The sequence below is a fragment of the Mastigoproctus giganteus genome, chromosome 4 (genome assembly GCF_048544385.1).
Source record: "Mastigoproctus giganteus isolate SK-2022 chromosome 4, ASM4854438v1, whole genome shotgun sequence".
NCBI lineage: Eukaryota > Metazoa > Arthropoda > Arachnida > Uropygi > Thelyphonidae > Mastigoproctus > Mastigoproctus giganteus.
Window position 1 is genome coordinate 50,822,496 of NC_143578.1, and position 23,932 is coordinate 50,846,427.

At 37.4% G+C, this 23,932-nt stretch overlaps 1 protein-coding gene across 1 annotated transcript in view; it reads right to left on the minus strand.

The window, feature by feature from the left end:
* Positions 1 to 23,932, minus strand: part of Phb2 (prohibitin 2) — a 64,037-nt gene that overhangs the window by 15,221 nt on the left and 24,884 nt on the right. The window contains exons 2-3 of the mRNA XM_090371544.1: positions 23,307 to 23,388; positions 14,486 to 14,565 (exon numbers count right to left, since the gene is read on the minus strand). Of these exons, the coding sequence (XP_090227670.1) occupies positions 14,486 to 14,565; positions 23,307 to 23,388 (162 nt within the window). The remainder of the gene's footprint in view (positions 1 to 14,485; positions 14,566 to 23,306; positions 23,389 to 23,932) is intronic.

Here is a 23,932-nt window from a genome sequence, read left to right on the forward strand (position 1 = left end):
CAAGTAACTAACAAAAACGTCTATTAGTGTTTCCAGTTGTTGTGAATGAAAAGGGTGGGAGAAACAACTCCGACTCCTTCCTGGAGAAGGGACTGGCAGGTAAGGGCCATGCAGGGCTCCGCACAGGTGCCTACCCACTACCGGCGCCTCGACACTGGCTCTGAGTATCTCCTTGCCGGGACAACTCCGGCTTTGACAATTTTTAAAAAATACTTTGTCTCAAAATTTATAAATGACCTTTATAGAATTATTAACTAACTATTTAGCAACCTTTTTGTCACCAAAAGGAGAGTTACTTAGTACAAAGAAGCTCGCTATTGAAGTACATTTTTTTTTTTTTTTTAAATTTTAACATAAAAGTAAATGATAGATTTCAATCAGAATAGTTTTCCCTTGATAAGCATCGAATAACGCATAGTTAATGTGATTTTTAAATTTTAGCGACGGAAATAGGGGGGGGGGGGAGACACAAAAATTACATTTTCCTGTTTGGCGCCACCATTTTTTATTTTAAAATTATATTTTAAACCTACTAGTTGAGCTCTTTCCAGCGGTGTATAATAAGCTATAGGTTGCCGACAACATTTTTGTCCCCCCAGATTTTACCCCTCCGTTTTTCAGACAAATTTTTGTCAACAACGATCAATATGGCATTATGTTGGCCCACATGATGTACAAACCCATGCAAAATTTCAAGTCAACAGGTTGAGTGGTTCCTGAGATACAATGCTGCGACAGACGGACAGACAGACAACCGAGTGACATTATAAGGGTCTTTCGTTAGACTACAGACCCTAAAAATAATAAGTAAAAATAAATAACATAAGTAAAATTAATTTCATAAAGTTTTTGTAGAATATTCCAAATTTTGATTAAGTTCTCATCCAGCACCCTGTGCCAATTTCTTTTCTTTCTCTTTGTGTGTTGTTGCTGAATGACATTTCCAAAGCAGCCACGAATTGACCTATTTTGCTGGATCGAAACGAGTCAGCGGGGGCCTGCAATTTTAAGAACCAGTAGTGAAGAAACTGTTTTTGTCGTTGTTGTTTGGTTTTTAGGAGCATTAGCAACTAAGGCCATATTGCTCCGGGATATGCGGTGGTCATTCCCTGACCCGTCCGCATCCACTGTATTTGGTGGTGATGGGCTCAAACCCCGGTCTAATCAAGAAGCATGTGCTAAGCACTGCTGCTCCTTCCCACCTGGCTACGGAGGCGCCACTGTTTTTGTCATCAACGAAGCTCTTGTTGGGCTGGCGATAAGATTCATTTGTGAAAATCCTCTTTCAGAGCACTGCTGCTCCTTCCCACCTGGCTACGGAGGCGCCACTGTTTTTGTCATCAACGAAGCTCTTGTTGGGCTGGCGATAAGATTCATTTGTGAAAATCCTCTTTCGCATTGACTCGATGAAATTGGTATCGTACTCGGAGCGTCCATCAAATGCAATTAGGTATTCCCGAAATCCACGAATCGTATATCTCTTTCATTTAACTGTAACCTAATTGACAATTTTCTAACTTCATTTTCACCAAATGGCAACAATTCTTGTTTAGAAGGTTTAAACCTTCTTTGTCCTCGTTTTCCTTCTCTTGTCATCGATGTTGTCATTAGTTCCTAAATCTGAATCTTTTCTTCTTTCTTTTTTTGAAACTGTCCAAAATGTCAGTGTCATTCGGATATTCAGGTACTGTGATCGTGTAAACAGAGATAGGTAAAATTTACGGAAAAATGTCGATAACGCACATCCGCCAAACAACAGATGATTATTTTTCAGGGTAAAAGAAAATCGCTCTCTCCTAATTCTCGAATGGGGCACTTACAATTGATTTACAGCTGTGTCCAACCTATGGTTCGCCCGGAAAGTCAACTTAAATTGGCATAAAGAAATCTAACTTTCAATTTTTTTTGAATATGGCCCCTGTATGGGAAAAGTTTGGACACCACTGCAATAGAAGGTGGACCAGAGGCCATTGGGAATACCCCCTGATCTGCTCACTGTTGACCAGCGCGACACCTTCTCCGTATGTGGGACAGGATTTATCAGGTACCACCAAGTTGTAGAATGGTAATTCCCCTTTAGCTCTCTTAATTCGCGCAGCACACTAATTGCCTAAATTGCCTGAAGGCCAGAAAAGCGAACAGTGCATACCGAGTTAATTCTCTCTGTTCACTGTATGAAAATTTTCTTCGCTCAATGGAAAGTATTTTAAACATTACTTCCAAGGGGAATTCAAAATGATTCGGTATAAAAGGACTTCGTTAAACAGAGGTCCGACTGAGTAATTTAGAATTATGAAAACGGTTATACAGTCTTATGTAGAAAATATCTTAACAATAGACAGTGAAAAATGCAAATTTAGTTAAATAATTTTAAGCCTATTTGAATAGTAGGTAAACGTGAAAAAAATTTACGGAATACTGTATTACAAATTCTAAATGGGAAGCATTCAAGGAAGTAATCTTGGAAGCTACTAGGCTTTTTGTTCCAACTAAGAAATATTGCTCTAGGTTCAGACCCAAATGGATATCAGATGAACTAATGAGACTCTTGGCAGAGAAGAAAAATGCATGGGATGCACATAAATTGTCAGACGACACAGAAGCCTATGGTAGATACAAGCTAGTCTGTAATCAAATCACAAGAGGTTAGACAAGCAAAGGCAGATTGCGAGAAATCTGTGGCAAAGGATACAAAGAAAAACAGCAAAGACTCTTCTTTACTTATATAAACTCTAAAAGGAAGGGGATGAATCAGATTGGTCCTGATATCAATGGTTTGACTGTAGATGATCATTTTCAGATAGCTGCCGAACTAAATGAGTATTTTGCATCTACATTCACACATGAATAGTTATTCAAGGAAGAGAGGGTCAGATGTTTATCAAACTCTAACAGGGAGTTAAATGATTTTGTAATAACTGAGAGCAAAGTGGAAGAGAAATTGTTGAAGTTAAACATAAGAAAGGCAGCTGGGGTGGATGGGATCTATCTGGTTATATTAAAGGAGGCATCAAAAGAAGTAAGCAAACCCTTAGCCATAATTATGAGAGCATCCTTAGACTCGGGGGAAGTCACCACAGACTGGAGATGTGCAAATGTATCTCCAATTCACAAAGGGTCACAAGAGTAATTACAGACCTGTTAGTTTGACTTCTGTTCCAGGGAAAATAATGGACTCACTGGTTAAAGAAGCATTGCAGGATCATTTAGACAAGACTGCAACAATAATTCAGACACAGCATGGGTTTGTCAAGGGGAAGTCTTGTCTAACCAATTTGATTGGATACTATGATGTGGTCACAGAGGAACTGGATGCAAAAAATAATTTTGATATCATATACAGTGAAACTTCCCTTTAAAGGACAGCCATGGGGAACGAAAATGTGTCCGTTAGAGAGAAGTGTCCGCTAACAAGAAGTCTGAGGGAGAAAAAAAAAAAAGAAAGAAAGAAAAATCGTTAAACGTTTAATGTAAAATTAAATTAAAATATATACAGGTTTTGAACAATATTTTTGTAAATAATATACAATTACATACACAAGAGATAAAGTAAAATCGTTAAACGTTTAATGTAAAATTAAATTAAATTATATACATATTTTGCACAATATTTTTTTGTAAATAATATACATACAATTGTGCTATGCATATTATGACTTTATCTTAAGAAAAATACATACAGTAATCACTTATTTTCTTCTGCACCTTCTTCCGGCTGATAATTTTGTTTTCAACATTTGTTTGAAGTGAAGAAACCATCGAAAGTCCCTTCAGTACCTTCTTCAGCGGCGAAAAACATTTTTAAACGATTGATTTGTATGAGCGCTTCTTCTATTTTCATCGGTGGTTCGTCGTTAATATGTTCTTCGACAGAATGACCTCCTTCCATTTCTTCATCCTCACGAGGAACTTCTAGAAAAATATCGATGATAATGTCGTTGATATCTAGAGCACCATCTTAAGTAGTGAGGTTCGAGTCTATATCTTTGTAGCCAGGGTCACTTGTAGCTGAAGTATCGTACATTATCAATAGATGTTGAAGTTCTTGTTCTTCTTGGTGCTCCACATTGCTGTTCACAACTTCAATTTTTGCGTTTGAGAAGCCACACTTTACAAAACAGTTCACGACAGTTTGTTTTCTAATTGTGTTTACTGAAGAGGAAATCCATTGAATCAGCATCTAGGATGCTGATTTTCTTTGCAAATCACTCGCACACGTTACATCGTTCATGTTTGCAATGAGATGTCTTAAAACACGTTTTCTGTAGTGAAGTTTAAAATTTTTTATTATCCCTTGATCCAAGGGCTGACACTCTGCAGATGTGTTTGGTGGCAGAAAAACGATTTGAATGTTGGACAATTCAATGTGCGGGTGAGATGCAGCATTATCCATGAAAAGAATAATTTTTCTGTTTTGACGAATCATGTTTTGGTTAAAGTGACTTATCCATTCGCTCATGATATCTCGTGTCATCCACGCTTTTTTATTAGACTTCCAGTCAACATCCAAAAGATTCAACTTTATGCCCTTGAAACAACGAGGATTTTGTGGGTTTCCTATAACAAGAGGTTGTTCAAAGTCTCCCAGCATATTTGTACACAATAGTACAGTCAAGCGTTACTTAGAAATTTTTCCGCCCTGGCACTTTTCATTTTTAAGACTCATTGTTTTTTCAGGAAGAGCTTTAAAAAAACAACCCTGTTTCGTCACAGTTGCAAATATCCCTAGCTTCAAAATCACTACATAAATCTTCCAATTTGACGGTCCACTCTGTTACAACCCTAGTATCAACAGATCCACCTTCACCACTTATGGTTTTCCAAGAAATTTTATGCCAAGTTTTGAACTTGTCTAGCCATCCCACAGAAGCTTTGAGCTCATTTACTCCCATAGATTTTGCAACCTCCAAAGCCTTTTCCCTAATAAATATGTACATTAATGGGAATTTTTTTAGCACATGCGCGACAAATTTGAAGTCCAACAGTTTTCAGGAATGATTTTTGAACCTGATCATTTACGTGTTGTCAAAATTGTTCGAGCAGTTCATTTTTTTTCTTTAGGATGTCGTCTTCTCGATTTTGAATTTTGCAGCGAGATTGCGAACACTTTATTTTTTTTGCCGATCATACGCATTAATGAGTTCGACTTTATCTTTTAAAGTTAAATGTTTACGAGAAGACATTGTGCACTTCACACGACACTGAACAAAACTGAAAACGGAAACTGAAAAGACGAAAGGCCGACAAAATCCCCTCCCCCGCACACACCGAATTCATCAGAAGTTTTACACGTGCCTTAAAATTCTTGAAAAAGGGTTTAGAACCGCGACGTAAACCTTGATAAAATTCAGAGAATTGGAAATAGAAAATAAACACACGATTGAGGCAATACGTGGAAGAAACGTTCCTAGAAAAAGGGCCGTGCGCTCGCCCGCTGTCCGTTATGGGGAGATCAAATTAAGTGCTAATCTAAACGAAACAGTGCAGATTGCCTGTCCGCGTCCGTTACAGAGAATGCCCGCTAGACAGAAGCTGCAAACACGTTAAAACCAATGGAGGTGAGTTGGGGAATTTGAAAATGTCCGTTGTAGAGATATGTCCGTTAACGAGAGGTGCCCGTCAGGAGAAGTTTCACTGTATATGGATTTCAGGAAAGCTTTTGATACTGTTGCACATGGAAGACTACTGTACAAACTGGAACAGTATGGCATTAAGGGTAAGTTGCTACAATGGATAAAAGGGATGGCTGAGTGGGAGAAGACAGAGTGGCGGTCAATGGGTACTGCTCTATGTGGACTAATGTTATTAGTGGTGTCCCTCAGGATTCAATGTTGGGCCCATTGTTGTTTTGTATATTTATCAATAATATTGATAAAGGTATATCAAGCTTAATATCAAAGTTTGCAGATAATACAAAGGCTGGCAGTGTTGTTAATAACAGTAATGACAGTATGCTGCTGCAACAGGATCTGGAAAAGTTGGGTAGATGGGCTGAGAAGTGGAAACTGAAGTTTGGGTAACAGTAACCCCAGAAAAATGTAACAACTATGTGGTGTTATACTCAGGGTAGTGGAGAATGAAAGACCTTGGGGTAATTGTGCTGTCAGATATGAAGTTTCCTGAGCAGTGCAGACAGGTTGGGGTCATGGGGTCTTGTCAATGATATACAGAAATTTTGCAAGCAGGGATAAGAAGGTGATTATCCCCTTGCATAAGGCAATGGTCAGGCCACACCTTGAGTACTGTGTACAGGTCTGGAAGCCTCATTTTAGGAAGGATGTAGAGTTGCTAGAATGATTGGTTGGTTGGTTTGGTTTTATTGGCGCATTAGCTACTAAGGCTATAATGCGCCAAGTGCTAGAATGAGTACAGAGAAGGGCAACAAGACTGGTGAAGGGAACAAAGGGGTGCTCTTATAAAGAAAGGCTTAAATTCTGCAAATTGCAGCTTTTGGAGACTACGCACCTGCAAGGCAATCTGACTGAGGTGTATAAGGCCTTGAATGGATCGAGCAGGTGTAATGCTGAGGGGATTCTTCTTGTTGCTCAGATTACAAACCTAGGGTGACAGATTCAAACTGAGGAAAGACAGTTGTAAAATAGATGTACGGAAGTTTGCCTTTAGCCTGCGGGTAGTTAATTGCTGGAACAAACTTCCATCTGCTATTGTGGAAGTTGATAGCTTAAATAAATTCAAGGCAGAAGTAGACAAACATTTGGAATGAATGGATCTGTGAAATGGGAAAGGGTTTTTTTTTTGGCTGATGCTTTATAAGCTTGCTTTCTTGCATCATGTGCCTCTACTAATGTAATGATTGCTGAATGTCAGTTTTTTCAAGACCACTTTATCCCCATAACTGAAATAAAGCAACAATGAAAACAAGCCTTTATTGGTTATTACATAGCATAGTAGAAGATAATTTACAGTGACTAAGTCTCTTGTGCAAAATCCAAAGTCTGGAAAATCTGGTTTACTGTAAAAGTCTGGTTTACTGTAAATAAAATTCTTTTAGAATTGCCTGTTATCAGCACCATAGGTTGCTAACCCATGACCCAGATGGCCTATCAGCTTTTGTTTAACGACTACCAAGTGGAAATAAATTTAAGCACACTTTTAAATTAAACAAAAACACATAAACAGAATTCACTGACAAATGATCAGATATTTCAGGATAAAAATATTTTTTTAGTCACAAAGGCAATGTAGCTAAACACCAACATAGAGAAATACAAATTTATGCATGTGTTTATTACAGAATTTACAAAATGCATGTAAATGTAAAAAACAGTACTTCTAAATATTTTATAATGAAAATATATAGAAACACTGGTTCCTTGTCAAAGTACAGCCACTCCCTAGTTTACGTAATACTCAACTTACAGAAATTCGACTTTATGCAAGCTTTTGCCGGATAGTGCAAACTTAACCATATCCCCGTCCGCTGGGGTACGTACCAGCCCCAACTGGGTTCAGCAAGTTAATTCTATAATTTTTACTCTAATTACAGAGCTGAAACTCGCTATAGTTGGAGCCAGAACTGTTTTCTTGACTTTTCCCACTTAAAATTTCAAAACCTTCTATTGAATTTCATGCAAATGACAAAAATGTGACATCAAGTATGCAATTTTTTAGGCCTTTTCAATTAATTTTTTTACCCCCGCCCTAACCAGCCTAGAGCTTATGAAACCCGACACTTGATTCGTTTCTTGGTGTAAAGCGCGCGAATTTCTTTTTACGGAGAGGAGCAGTTCTGATAAACAACTCCGCGTGAATACGAGCGAAGCGTGGGAGGTATATATCACGTTACCAGTACAAATACATCGAGACGGTAAGGGAGAAGTGTAAATAAACAAAAGACAAACAGGAGCTACTGTTTTTGACATAAGAGGCAATAAAGCCATACAGTACCAATAACAGTTTATGGAAGGTGAACAGATCGTATATCCTATCTTCAACATGTATTGCTCCTACGAACAGAAGATCAAGGAAATTCATCTGTTGGAAACGGGAAAAACTGGTGTAAAACTGATATTTCACTGCATTATACTGATATATCACAGATAACACTGCAATGCGCATTTGATAAAAAAAAAAAGTTCGCTTTATTGTAATTGTTTTTAGTAAACAATATCAGAACAGCAGTTTCCATCTTCTAACCAAATTTCGAGAAAATATTTCCACCCATAGCTACGTTATAAACTTCTAAACTGGTGCATCAAAAGAAAGAAAAACAAAATCATCCGCTATGAATTTCTTTCTTTCTTGAAATGTGTATTGTTCATATTTGTGAACTGTAATATTTGTAACAATACAAAGCTAACAGATTACAACTAACGGCTGCTCAAAAGTATCGTTAGAAGATATTTGCTTGTTACGCTTTGATGTCATAATGTTAGAAAGTAAAAATGTGAAATATTGTTCTCTAAAACAATTGCAGTTTCGGCATCCTAGGATGAAGCTGACTTAGAGCTGCAATGCTGTTTTTTTTTTTTTTATTATTATTATTTATTTTCTTTATTTATTTTTTGTTTTTGTATGGGCGGCTCCTAGAACAAAAGTTCATCTCGGCCTCGTTGCTCTGTTCAGTTTTTACGCATTGTCAGGGTAAGGCCAGTGTGTGTCGTGAAAAAAAATAAATAAAAAAAAATCATCCCGCTTAGGAATATCCCATGTTGGATGAAGACAGATGAAAAGGAAGGCAAGAGAGAGAGAAAAAAATTTTTCATCCCGCACTGGAGAAAGTGACAGGAAAGAAAAACTGTTTGTGAGCTTATGTGTGTGTTCTGTATTGTGATGTTGTATTTGGGCATTCTGGCTACCTGGAAGCAGCGATCACCTGGACAACTGCCTCCAGGTACTCGCCCCTAGCAGGAGGGCAAGATCTCCCCTACTAACTGCACGCCCTCCTCCCTGGGGAACGACTAGTAGTAGTAGTAGTAGTAGTAGTGGCATGTGATGCAAGAAAGCAAGTGTATGAGCTTATGCAGCATCAGCCAAAAAAAAAAAGTTCCCAGGGAGGAAAGAAAAACTTGTATAAGATAGAGAGGGAAGGAGAAAAGAGGAGAAGCACTATCCCGGCCCAGGGAAGCCCCAATCCAGGATGGATTGCTAGAACAACACAAGGAAAAAAATAATAATAATAAAATAAAATAAAATAAAATAAAATAAATGAAAGTTAGCGCTCTGGACCTTTGACGATCTCTTGGCCTTCTCCCCACCAAAAGGGTATTTTTTATTTCTCTCTCTCTCTCTCTCTCTCTCTCTCTCTCTCTCTCTCTCTCTCTCTCTCCAGGGGACTAGAAAGGGTGGACTCCCTCCCCTAAGGAGTTTTTTTTCCCCCAAGTGAAAGAAGGGAATTGGAAATTTCATGAAAATGAACCCTGTTTTTCTTCATTCGGTGAACGGCTACTCTGTCAGCGCAAGAGAAGTGAAATTACATTTGCGGCTCAGAATGGAATTCAAACATTGAAACACATGACATTTTATGGTGAATTTTTCGGGCGTTGTGTGATAATGAAAATTCAATTTTTCTCTGGAAATTTTTTGATGATATCAAATGCATATCAAGGAAATATTGAAGTATTCAATAACAATTACTTACAATTTCCCAATCCCTCACTACGAGTAACGGATTGTTCTCACAATCTGTTACTAGCTGCGCATTTTTTTCTTCGTTTGTACACCAGTGAGATGCATGTGAAGTCCCTTCGATATCAGTTTTCGAAGTTTATAACGCAGCTACGAATAGAAATACTTTCTTGAAATTTCGTAAGAAGATCAAATATACATCCATGAAACTGCTGTTCCGATTTAGTCCTCTAGAAACAATTACAATAAAGCGAACTTTTTTTTTTTTATGAAATGCGCATTGTAGTGATCAGTTTTACGACAGTTTTTTTCTTTCTGCTTCCAGTAGATGAATTTCCTTGATTTTTTTTTTTAGTAGATAATACACATTGAAGAAAGGAAATGCAATATTTTAGTTTTTCAAAACCAATTTGTTGCAATTCTTTCGTACAACAATTACGAAAAGTAATAAAGCTACTGTTGTGAGTGAGCCATGCAAATTAGTGTTCGCAAATAATGATGCTCAACTGTTTGTTTTCCACGAAAGTTGTTTACAGTTTCATTTTCTCCTTGGATCACCTTGGTAACGCTAATGACGTAAGCTTGACCAGTCAATTATCTCTCTGCGTGCGTTGATTCGTTTTAGCCAGAGGCGCCGAGCTGACGCGCGAATTTTGAACTAATGAAGTAACGCGTTTTATTTTCAAAGCTTGGATCTTGTTTTGCCGACATCAAAATTTAATAAATTGAAATGTGATCGTACATTTTTGCTGTTTTAGAGTGAATTAATAGTTTTTTCTGTGCGCTAAAGGTAGGAAATCAAAGAATATACTTCTGTCTATGTATTGAGAGTTTCAATTTGGAAAATTGAGTAGAAATTATGAAAATTATTAGTTTTCTTCGGGGGGAGCAACTTTCGAGTTAGGGTTAAAAATTAGACAAAAACAGGGCGGACCAGGCTCGGGTTAAAAAAAAATCATGGAAACGTATTTTGCATCCCGTATGAATAAATGGAGGTATCGTGAAAATATCGTAATGTGAACCCAATAACACTTTTTTGATAATTCGTTCCAAGACCTCGGAAGTTGAAATTTTCGCTATATAACTAAGCTATTTATCTCTCTAAAAGGTCATTTTTATAATGGAAATTGAACTACACTTTCATCGTTATCATATGTTCCGTTATAAGAATCAATTTTGAACGCATTTGTGATATTTTTCTAAATCACATTTCTGGAGGTCATTACGATAAAACAATAAAAACAATCTGCACCTTCCAGTTTATTGGGCTTTTCTGTTAGCACAATCTATTATAAATGGGTAGTAAACTCGATCTTATTGCATTTGCGATAACTGGAATTCTGTGGGTTTTTATGTTACGGTATTATGGTGAGATGAGTTCCCCTTCACTGAAATCTTAAATCATATAAAAAACATAAATAAATTTTCAGAATCTTCTCTTCATTCCTATTTACTTATTATAATGGTGAAGGGAAAGGGATCAGTGGAAAGTGTAAAGTGCAAAAAAAACAGCAAAGACTTCTTTACTTATATAAACTCTAAAAGGAAAGGTCCTGGCAGTGTTAGGAAACAAAACAAAATTGATTTAGAAATGAAATTACGAAGCAGGACAAAGTTCGTCATCTATTGCACAGAATTAGGTCTTGCTGCTTCAACAACGAATACTATATTAAGGGACAGCGCACATATAAAAGATCATGTTAAGGGATCAACAGTGATCACAAAACAGCATTCAGGTGTTATATCAAAGATGGAAAAGCTATTAATAATATGGATGGAAAATAAGATTCAGAAGCAAGTGCTGCTTCTGAGTCCAATGGCCATTCAAGCAAAAAGTATTTAAGATATATGGTGAACCCCAAGCCAAGTTCATGGCAAGCAATGGGTGGTTTACTAGGTCCAAGCATTGCACTGGTTTCCAAAACATTAAAGTATGCGGCAATGTCGCCAGTGCCAATTCTGCGGCTGCAGAAAAATTTTGTGGTGTTTTGGAAAAAACCCTGATTAAATCTCCACAGCCCCTCAACTTCTGCAGTGACGTACTTATCAGCTGGAGAGTTAATTCTGGCAACGATGCTCGAAAGGTAAAACTTGCTGACGTTATGCCACAAACATTTCAAAGAGAGGAGACCTCTCTTTGAAATGTTTGTGATTTTGTACACTTTTATAATTTTTCCTGCGCATGAGATAAAAAAATTGAATAATTCTATTTATATGTTCGTCGAACGTTTCTTTTTTGCTTCAAACAAATTTGCAAGTGCTGCATAAGCATTTAAGGAAATTCTGAATTATGTAGAGTTCTGCGAAACACAACCCTTACATAAGTCGGGGAGTGGCTGTATAAGGATTTAACTCCCATAAAGACACGAGGTTAAACTTCTCAATCAGTTATAAACCTCTATCTCAGCATTTCCCAAACTTTTTTAGTCACGGAATACTTTTCATCTCACAATATATTTATGGAACACTTACGAAACAGAAGTTTAGTGGGAGCCAAAGAACTGTTTGTTAATGTTTTATTACATACGACGCACTGTGCATCAGGAGCATCTTTATTTCCAACACAATGTAAAGCAGAAATTCAAATAACCATCACCATACTTTCGTTTTGGTCTTTTATTAGTTGGTTCCTGTTTTTTCACTTCGGATTTTTGGGGAACAAAACGCTGCGAGCTTTCATCCTCAATTTGAAGTGTGACAATACTGTGTTTGTTTTCATCGACCACAGTTGCACTACTAAAAGTACTTTGCTTTTTGTTTTAAAGTTCCTTTTTTCAACCACAAATCCATGGTCATTTATTTTAATAATAATAATATTTCGAAATACTGATAATTATAAAAAAAAAAAAAAAAATTATACAAGAAAGTGAGTTAAGTTATGATATCGGTTCGCTTCCCTCTCTTCTTCAACCCATGTACTCCAGGCCAAATTGCATATTAGATCACTACACTGCTACTTTTTCATAGATGCCATCAACTAAAGGCGCTGTCACCAAAAGATTCCTCCCTGATGTCAGGGCCTCCTACCCCCTCACACCTGTCTGGTTTTCACCAGGACTCTATGCTACCTACCTCCTCACTGGACATGGCTACTTCCAGAAAAAACTACATGACTTCAGAATTTCAGACTCACCCCGCTGCCACTGTGGAGGATCAGACGTGGGAGCACCTTGCCCACAGCTGTGAAATCTACGAGGACTTCAGGAGGATCCTAATAACAAAACTACACTTCAACTACCAAAATCAAGAACACCTCACCCTACAGAATCAAGAAACTTACCGAGCTCTGAGTCAATTTGCAATGGACTTATTTACCAGGCAGAAAGCGCTACCACCACCTTAGTATCCGAATCAATAGGTCATAACAACCATGACTGCCAATTGTTGCTACGCATCATTGAGCCATGGATGCTAATGCCTTGGACCAACTTGCACAAGACTTGACCAGCAGTGCAATAAAAGACAGGGTCCGCACATACCTTGACAAATTCCTCATCATCGATCCCTGGACAAACTTCTCTTGACCAGATGTGACACATCTCATCAAGAAGAGGCCTAGCATCGATCCCCGGACTTGACCATCAATCTTGGACTACCGGTTTTGACCACCCCCACTGTTCGTTCTGATGGACTACTGGACCAGCCTTCAGTCTGGATGCGACACAGACTCACCAAATGGAGTCCCAATGACGGCACCTGAACTAGACCTTACTGAACATGACCCATCCACCATAGTAGCACTCACACTGCTGGATTTCCAGTAAGTTGTTGGCTCCAACTGACTGGCCGTGCTAGCTGTACCTACCCTGAACTTGCGGGGTATATCTCTCTCTCTCATTTTTTTTTTTTTTCGGCTTCTTTCTTCTGTTTCCTGCCATTACTTCCCCCCCCCCATTTTTCTCTTACAGAATGATTTTTTTTTTTTTTTGTTGTGGGGTGGTGGTTTTCGTCCACCCACCACCCCACTCCTCTCTCTGGTGAGGCACTGGGCATGCCACACTGTCATCAGGGGCCATCTTCCCTATTGCCCCCTTTCTTCTGTTTCCTACTCTCCAGTCTTCTGCCTTCCTCCCTTACTTTTCTCTTGCACGTTTTTTTTTTTTTTTTATTTAGTTTATATATATATATATATGTGTGTGTGCGTGTGTGTGTATATATATATATTTATATATACACACACACGCATGCCCCACAGGTCTAAATCTAAAAACATCAAAATTACTGCCCAACCTATTTGGCCCTAGAACAAGTTATCAGTGAACAACCCTACGCTCTGTTAAAATTACAACCGTTGCTCAAGAAACAGCGATCATCTCATTCTCAAATCTGGTCCTAGCCACTGAAATCCCAGGAAAGTAGGTGGCAGGACCCGCCAGAGTACTCTAGCTACAGTGGTACACCCGGTCAGCCTCCCCGTGGCATGGTGTGGTAACGTCGGGTCCCACTAGGGGCTCAGCGGCTAATAGACCGGAGGAACAAAGGGCACAACACAATATACAGCACATGACCCCCACACACTTCAAATCTCTGGCCCCAATACAATGTACACCCGCGGAGATGGGAGAAATCCCAGGAGCCGTTAGACACTAACATACCTTATACCTCTACACATACTTCTCTATGCAAAAGCCCACCAAAATAAAGTGTTCCGCGGTCTATGTGATTATTAGTCTATGCTATTATATTAATAACCGGAAAAAAAATAATGTTAAAAATTATAATGATACAAAAGTGGTGTACGCTACAAATATGAAAAATTTATTTTTTTTTTTAAAATCATTAATTACAATTTTTCACAGAACACAGTTTGGGAAATGCTGCTCTATCTTATTGGGGGAAGGGGATCAAAATTTCTCTCAGTAAAAAAAAAAAAAAAAAAAAAAAAGCAATAAGTTACCTTTGCTTCCAGTTGGGGAAGAAATCTTCCTTGGTCTTGCCCGAATATCATAAATTATAGGATAGTTAAACCATGGTATTCTGAAAAGTACATAACACGTAATAATAAATACAAAGTTGACTGACATATGGTAAGTTTACTAAACCTAAAAAGTTATATTGTCAGAATGCAGCATAACTTTTTAGATTATACTGAAAGTTAAAACTGAAACTAAAGTTTCAGCTTAACTTTCTTTAACATCTAGGCAATAATGTAAATATTCATATTCAGATTTAATTTTTGACATTCATAAGATTTGACAAAAGACAGAAAATGTTTTAAATCCCATTCAGGGAGATTTTCTTCTTGATAATAATTTAAAGAATTGTACTGAATCGTCATGTCTCAGTATCCTACTCCTAAACATCACTGCTCCTTTTATGAAAACCCAAACACAAAAGTATTAGATCCTATAGTACCTAATACTATGCATGGGTTGAAGGTTGAGAATACGTGTTGACATTAGACTTGAATTTCTGTATACCATAATTTTCAGGAAATACACGTAAAGGAGAAATTTACCAACTTCTGTTTCAAAGAAAAGAAGTAGGAGGAATAAATGAGGAAGAGAAAAAATTAGTTCTCTGAGTTTGGAGTTGGATAGTAAATGGATGTTGACTGGTTGAGGCACATGTTCAGACTGGTTTGGAAGAGAGTGGGGAAATTACAGATGTCAATTGAGAACAGCACAATGGAAGTATCTATAGAAAAGGCACATGCAGCAGAAAATGAATATTTATGAAACAGAGTGGGGAGACTTTGTAAGAGATGAGTTTTAATTAACCTGACTATCCTCTTTTCAATAATCTAGGAGCTTGAGAGAGGAGGCTTTGGGAACACACTCTAAATGTGGGAATAATTCCAAGATAGGGCAGACTTGAGATTTGTACAGTCAGCAGTCTGTTTAGAAGAAAATTAATGTGTCATATTAATATATTTGTATTATATATGATGCAAGTAGAGTAATTCTACTCAGGTAGAAACAAGGCTGATGAGCTTGTAAACAAGTTATGGTAATTCAAAAAGATTTCTTCTTCTTCTGTGTGCCATCTCCTAACACACGTCGGCAACCACCACGGCAAATGTCTCTGGTAGTTCTGAACAGCTACTGTGTTCAGTCCTGTCCAATTCTTAATGTTATCAAGCCACAGTGTATGTCTTCTCCCAAGCTTTCTTCTTCCTTCCATTCTCCCCTCAATAATTAGCTGTGGAATTGCGTATGTTGTTGTTCCTCATCAGGTGTCCAAGACACTGTTTTTCTTTTCCTTTTGTCCTTCAGCAATTCACAGGTTTTTCCAATTCTCTGCAGGACATTCTCAATGGTCACTCTTGCTGTCCACGGTACCTTTAGCATTCTTCTGTATGTCCACATTTTAAATGCTTCTAGTTTTTTTGAGGTGTTAGTTTTCAGTGTCCCTGTCTCAGCACCATACAAAACTGACAAAACGTTAACATATCATCACAAGAAAATACTGCCTGGCCATTTCAATCCTTGCTTTTATTTCCACATCCAGTTTGTTTTTGTCATTGATCCAACAGCCTAGATATTTGATTTTTTGTCAATTCTCTCTATCAGCCTTCCGTGTAACGTGATGGGAGGTGTTGGCGTTGCCCCATTAAGGACCATGAGCTTAGTTTTGTTGATATTAATCCCAAGGCCCATTCTTTCACTTGCTTCACCTCCTTTTCATTTAGGCGATATGAAAGAGATTGTTTATGCATATGGGTATGGCACCTCCATCATTTCGACTACCCAGGTAGTATGAATGCATTGTTTATTCATATCTCATATTGTGAACACCTTCACAACAACTTCTTTCATACTCTTAGACATTCAGTCAAGAAATATTTTTCGATTAAACCACGCATACCATCAAGCATCTCTCATATTGTGGAGTTATACTTCATAACTTGGTTGTCACTATTGCAACAGGGTACCTGCCCACCCACTGATGATGAAGCCAACCAGCTTCGAAACGGTGCCGTCTTGGTGGTGGTGGTGTCCATATGAGAATAAGTAACAGTAGTCTTCTCTACTAGAGAAGTGTTACTTATTAGAAGTAGTGCAATAGGCAACTTGTTGTGAAGGTGTTCACAATATCAGATACGAATAAACGATGCCTTCATACTACTTGGGTAGTAGAAATGATGGAAGTGTCACATCAATGCATAAACCTTTTTCATAGTCTTAGACATTCAGTCAAGAAATATTTTTTGAATAAAATAAGTGAATTTGAATTGCTGGTTAGGACAAGTAACGCTGACATAATAGGGCTTACAGAAACGTGGTGCCACCCAGAGTAAACCCCCGCTATTCGCGGTCGCTGATTTAATATAAAATGAAACCTAAAAAAATGTGAATTTTAAAGCGCCGTGAACATTTTCCGCCATAAAAAAAAACATGGGCGTGGCTAAAATTATCTTTCCCGGTCAAAACAGTGCTCAGCGGGTGGGGGGAGAAGGGTGACAAAATCGTGAGCGTGGATGTTTCTCGCTAATCCTTGTTCAGTATGTGTTATGCACTTGTCATGGAAGGTTTCGTCGTTTGCTTTTAATTTATATGCTTATAAATTGAATAAATTTATCAATTTGTAAATTGATATGCTTACAAAAGTGATAAATCTACTGTTTTGCAGTGTAAAACAGACTTTTTCGAGCGTGTTAACGGAAGAAAGTGACTTTATTGTGGACAAGTTCTTTCTAACCCGTACAAAAATATGGCTACGAATAACAAGGGAAATGTGAAAAGATCAAAGGTGATGATATCAGCGAATAAAATTGAGTTATTAGACAAAATTTCTAATGGTGAAAGTGTCTCCTCAGTGGCAAAACATTATAAAATCAATGAGTCAACGGTACGATCAATCAAAAAATTTGAAGAAAAAATCCGCCGTAGTGTCCGTGAAAACGCGCTAATTGCTTCAAAAATTTGCTCTGTAACTCGCGATGTTAAATTAGAAAAAATGGAAAAGGCTTTAAATCTGTGGATAGAAGACCGAACTCATAATAAAATTCCGTTAAGTTCACTCATCATTCGTGAAAAGGCAAAACTCCTTTATCAACACTTTAGCGAAACTGGTGATAGCACTGGCGGGATAAGTTTTTTAGCTAGCAAAGGCGCTGGTTTGAAAGATTTGTTTGAAATTTCTAATAAATATTACATTTAATATTAAAGTGTTTCTTATTTTCATTTCGATGCCATATGCTTGCATTTCACTATGCACTGTCTATGTACATAGTCATATTATGAAGGTACATATAATACATACATAGACAAAATTTTAGACTAGTTTTTCTTATATATTTTATACTTTGGAACGGAACCCCTTTATTACTATGGGAGCCATAACTTAGTATTCGCATTTTCGATATTCGCGGCATTTCACAGGAACATAACCCCCACAAATAGCGGGGGTTTACTGTATAATGTATTTAGGAAGGATAGGGAAGATAGAAGAGGGTGGGGTCATGCTTCTTATCAAAAGCAGCCTGAGCGTGATGAAAGCTATCGCGGATTCAGACATTTTGCATGCTAGTATAGAATCTGGTGTGAGGTAGTTGGAATCAAAGGTATACTGAGAGTGGGAGTAATCTACAGGCAGGTGATTGTGAAGATTATGAGAGCCTCTACATGCAAATGAAATGGGCAAGTAAGCATGAATGTCTTATTATGGATGATTTTAATTTGCCTTTAATTGATTGGAGCAAATGGGAAGGAAACTCCATATGGGAGACAAAATTTTTAAATCAACTGATGATGATTGCCATTTGTATCAACATGTCAGGGAAAGTACTAAGGAAAAGAATAATCTAGACCTCGTCATCACCCATGAATCGGATGACATAATAGGGCTGACAGTACAGGAACCAGTAGTAGGAAGTGATCAGAGTTCTACGGTGGACGATGAAGAGAGAGAGATGTATCAGTAGTTAAAGGCAAAGGAATAGGTTATAATTTCAGGAAAGGAAATTATGACGGCTTAAGAAGCTACATGGCCTCTATTAATGGGTAGACATCTCACAGAGAGCGAATACAATTGAATTATGGTATACCTTTAAAACATTAATTGCAGAAGCCTTGAACGCTTATATACTATTAAAAAAAATCACGAGGAGAATTCCAAGTTGGATGAATAATGAAGTTGCCAGCTCAGTTTTTCTGCTCAAATTACTTGAGCAGAAAAAGGCAGCATGGAAAAGTTACAGAGCAATAAAAAGTACTAAAGCCTATCATAGCTACAAATTGATCTGTAATAGTGCCACAGAAAAGGTTAGGCTGGCAAAGGCAGATTATGAGAATTCGCTGGCAAAGAGCAAAGGAGAGGGATAAGGAATTCTTCACATATATCAGAGCTTCCCAACCTTTTTTGACTCGTGAACCCCTTTCAATGTAATATTTTTTATCGCAAACCCCTTTCAACATAATATTTTTAATGTGAACCACTAAGAATATATTTCTCTGAAATCGTATAATATTTCTGAATTTTTATTATAAAATATTTCCAGTACTAAGTTTTTATAAATGACATTGCATAATATTATTTATACTTTGTAAAGCAGTTATTAATCAGACCAAACTATATTTCAAACAGGGTAAGAGTAGAAAACTTGTTTCTTGTCCAAATAGTAGCCGAGCATTCTGGTCTCTTGCCAAAGATATTGGCCTCAATTTTTGCCCATCTATGTTCCCACCTCTGACAAAACCAGATGGTGCTGTTGCCACAACAGCCAAAGATAAAGCTGACCTGCTAGCATCCTGTTTTTTTTCCAACTCATGTATTGATGATCTTGGTAAATCACCTCAAACCATTCCATTCAATGCCTCCTGTGGTCTTCTTCAAAAGGATTTTGATGAATATGATGCTAACAAAACCTCAGGTCCTGATGGTATTTCTCCACTTGTTCTCAAAATCTGTGCCCCTGAACTTACTCCTGTTTTGTGTCATCTTTTTTCACTTTGTTATTCCAAAGGTGTTTTTCCTTCTGCTTGGAAATTTGCTCATATCCAGCCAGTTCCTAAAAAGGGTGACAAATCCCTTCCATTCAATTATCATCCCATTGCGATTACTTCTAGTCTTTCCAAAGTAATGGAGAAATCAATTAACTACCAACTCTTAAAAACTACCTGGAAATCTTTCATCTGATCAAGATTGCCAGTATGGATTCTGCCAGTGTTGTTCCACTGGTGATATTCTGGCTTATGTTACACACCTATGGACAAATTCAATGGAAAAGTTTGGTGAAACCCAAGCCATTGCTCTTGACACTTCAAAAGCTTTTGATCATGCTTGGCATAAAGGTCTTCTAAATAAGCTTCCATCCCATGGTTTGCCAGCTGTTCTTCATAGCTGGGTATCCAGTTTTCTCTCTGATCACTCACTGCGGGCGATGGTAGATGGCACTCTGTCTTTTAACTTCTCCAACTAATGCTGGTGTTCCCCAAGGTTCAGTTCTTTCTCCCAATCTTTTCCTCTTATATATTAATGACCTTCTCCCATTGACTGGAAATCCTATCCATAGTTTTGCTCATGTAGCACATTGCATTCCACCTTCCAGTTTGAGAAACATTGCTCTGCTCAAACAGTTTCAACTTCGAGTATCCACTGACAAATCCTTAAATGCTGATCTCTAGTGGGGCAAAGATAACTTAATTTCAATCCTTCTAAAACTCAGTCCTGTCTTATATCTCGGAAAAAAGGATTCTTCTGCTCCTATGCTTATCTTTGACACTCCGACTTCTAGGCAAGATCTTGGGGATTACCCTGACTTCTAATCTCTCTTGGCATAAAGCATTACAAATATTGCTTCCTCTGCATCTAATAAACTAGGTTTTCTCTTTTGCTATTGGCATTATTTTTTTACCAAATAGCTGTTGACTGTAGAAATCGCAAATCTGCCCTACAATGGAATATTGTTCCCACATCTGGACCTCTCTCAAGTTTTTATATTCCATTCAAAAGAGGACAGTTAGGTGAATTAATGTCTCATCTCTAACAGAGTTTCTTCACTCTGTCTCATAGACTTTGTTTCTGCTGTATGCCTTTTCTATAGATACTTGCATAGGCATTGTTCTTCTGAATTGGCTTCTATAATTCCCGCTCTCTCTTTCAAAGAAGTCCGAAAACATGCCGCACCAGTTAACATCCTTTTATTGTCCAACTTCAAAATCACAGAACAAACTTCTTTCATACGTATTTTCTGAAAGTTACAATCTACAGAAATTCAAGTCTAGTGTCAACAAGTATCTTTTTTCAACCTTCAACCCATGCACAGTACTAAGTACTATAGGTTCTAAAAAAAAAAAAAAAAAAAAAAAAAAGTACCTATACATAACAATGATCCTTGAGAATGAAAAAAAAAAAAAAAATTAGTATGGAAAACATTCATTTAACATGATATGCTATAATATAGCAAACTAATTATAAGGAATTGTGGGAGACGGGGTTTTTTTCTTTGACAATACTTTTTATTTAGTTTTATTTTACTTTATTGTTTATTATTAATTATATTTTGTAGTTTACAATAATATACCTATGTAAATCTAAGCAGGGGTGTTCACGTGTTGTTGTGGCAGACCCCAGGGTTTCCACCATTAGCCTGTAAATCTTAGCAGACGCCATTACAGAATTTTTAGTGCGAACCCCGAAACACTTTTACAAACCTCTGGGGGTTCGCAAACCGCTGGTTGGGAACCACTGACATATATAAATGCAAAGAAGAGAAGGACAAACCAGATCGAACCTTTATGTAATGGATGTGGGACAGTATTATATTATTATTATTAGCTATATGGTGCAAGGAAGCCTGAGGCTTATGCTGCACCAGCCAAAAAAAAAATTCCCCAGTTACCCTGAGCTCAGGACCCTGGGTGTGCCAAAGCCATACTCACCAGATGTGAGCCCGGTGGAAGTTGCAGATGAACCCAACAGTTACTTTGCATCGATATTAACAGAAGAAAAACCCTTTACATCAATGAGAAATTATGGGAGTGTAGTTTTAAAAAAAAATGTAATTAATGACGTTGAAATTTCACATTTATTTAATGAAAAACCTTTCAAGCCTACAGGTCAGTAAGGCTCCTTTGCCTTTGCTGGCTAAAGGCAAATTTCCACACATCTATTTATTCTACAACTGTCTTACCTCAATTTGAATTTATGTCCCATTGGGTGATTAATCTGGGCAAGAGGAAGAATCCCATCAGCATTGAGCTTGCTCAAACCATTCAATGCCTTATACACCTCAATCAGATTCCCTTGCAGGTGCCTGGTCTCCAGACTGCAATTTGCAGAGCTTAAACCTTTCTTCTTAAGAGAAACCCTTTCTTCCATTCACCAATCTCATTGCCCTTCTCTGTACTTGTTCCAGCAGCTCTAAAATGAGGTCTGCTGACCTGTATACAGTACTCAAGGTGTGGCCTGACCATTGCCTTATACAAGGGGATAATCGCCTTATCCCTGCTAGAAAAATTCCTGTATATCATTGACAAGACACCATGAGCTAGTCTTGCAGACTCTGAACTGCACAGAAAACATATCTGACTGCAGAATTACCCCCAGGTCTGCAAGAGTAGCTTATGGGGTCTATTTACACTTAGGGTAGTACCACACAGTTGATATGTCACTCTGGGGTTACTGCTACCCATATACAGTACTTTAATTTGTCAATGTTAAACTTCAGTTGCCACCTCTCAAGCCGATCTGCACATTTTTTCTAGATCCTGTTGCAGTAGCGTACCGTCATTAGGGTCATTAACAACCCTGACAATTTTCGTATCGTCTGCAAACTTGGATATTAAACCTAATATACTTTCATCAATATCATTAATAAATAAAGAAAACAACAATGGGCCCAACACCGAACCCTGGGGGACTCCACTAATAACATTAGTCCACAAATAGCAGTGTCCATTGATTACCACTCCGTCTTCTGCCACTCAACCATTCCTTTATCCATAGCAGCAATTTGCCCTTAATGCCATACTGCTCCAATCTGTACAGTAGTCTCATGTCATTACTTGATAAAATATCAGCAGAAGAATGCACAGGTGTATTGTTTAACAACAACAATGCCTTAATGTTTCCTTTTAAATGATTTGACTTCTTTTATAAAGTGATTGTGAAACTGTTTTGAAAAAATCTGACACTGTACCATTAAATTCTTGTTAGGAAAAATCTTTCTGCCTAAATAAAATGCATAAAAATAAAACAGAAGGTAGTTTGAATTATAGAGGATCCAAATTAGTGAGGTTTTACTGTATATTAAGAGCTAACAAAAATGTACAATGCAACCTCAATTTATCTTTTACTCACTATCTCAACTAAGATGTCGTCAATTCACACTTATCAAAAACTAGTCCGCCTGAACTGCAATAATCTATAAAACAGTATATAGAGATATAGTTTTTCCATTTCTCATCTATAATTCTGTAAATAATGCATTTCAGGTACCACAGGAGAACTAATCTGATATATTTCTGTGAGAGTAATAACAAGATTCTGTTAAACCCACAGCTTTTCTAACCATTTGAACAATATTTTTCAAAATATTACTGAAACAGATAAGCTGCTAAAAAATTCCTGAATATCAAGCAGAAAAATCAGAGCACACCAGATGTGTATAAATAATCCACTAGAAATACAACTTTACACAAAGATAATAAAAGTAAATCCTCTTTGCAGAATTGTTATGAAGTGGTTACCACACATTTTAAAGATTAATGTAAAATTGTGAATTCAGCAGAAAAAATTAGAAAAATACAACACCAACAAAATACCATACTTACCTAAAATGCAAGCCTTCAGCATAAATTGCATTTTTTATTCCCCCAATACGACTAAAGATAATTGACCTATGACCACCATCCACTAAAAAAGAAAAAAACTTCCTCAATTCCATTATACTTAAGAAAAATTGATAGAACAGTGCTATTTTCAATTTGTCATTCTGTGTTCAAATAAAAATCTTTAAAACAACAACAAAAAAAAAAAAAGTGCTGATTAGGTAACATAAGAGTCTAAGAAATAAGAAACTAGTGCACTTGGAATATTCAAGATAAAGTAAACTTATTCTGTGAGAAAATGTATTAGGGAAGGTTAGTCCAAAAAAATATTAGGTTAACTCCAGATACATATAACTATAACGACAAGTAGATGAGGTTTCATGAAATCAGATGACCCCCCCCCCCAGATGCCCACTTTCCACACAATGTAATAAACGAAGTGTCTCTCTCTCTCTCTCTCTCTCGACAAGAATATGCCACTGTGCCCTAAACCACATTAAAAAATGTGATCTCCAAAGCCTGCAAATAGCCTAACTATTGCTTTATATATATAGGAATAACCACCGCTTTGTCTCTATTGGAAAAATTCCCCTATATCTATCATTAACGGAATCCCAATTGTAGCCTAT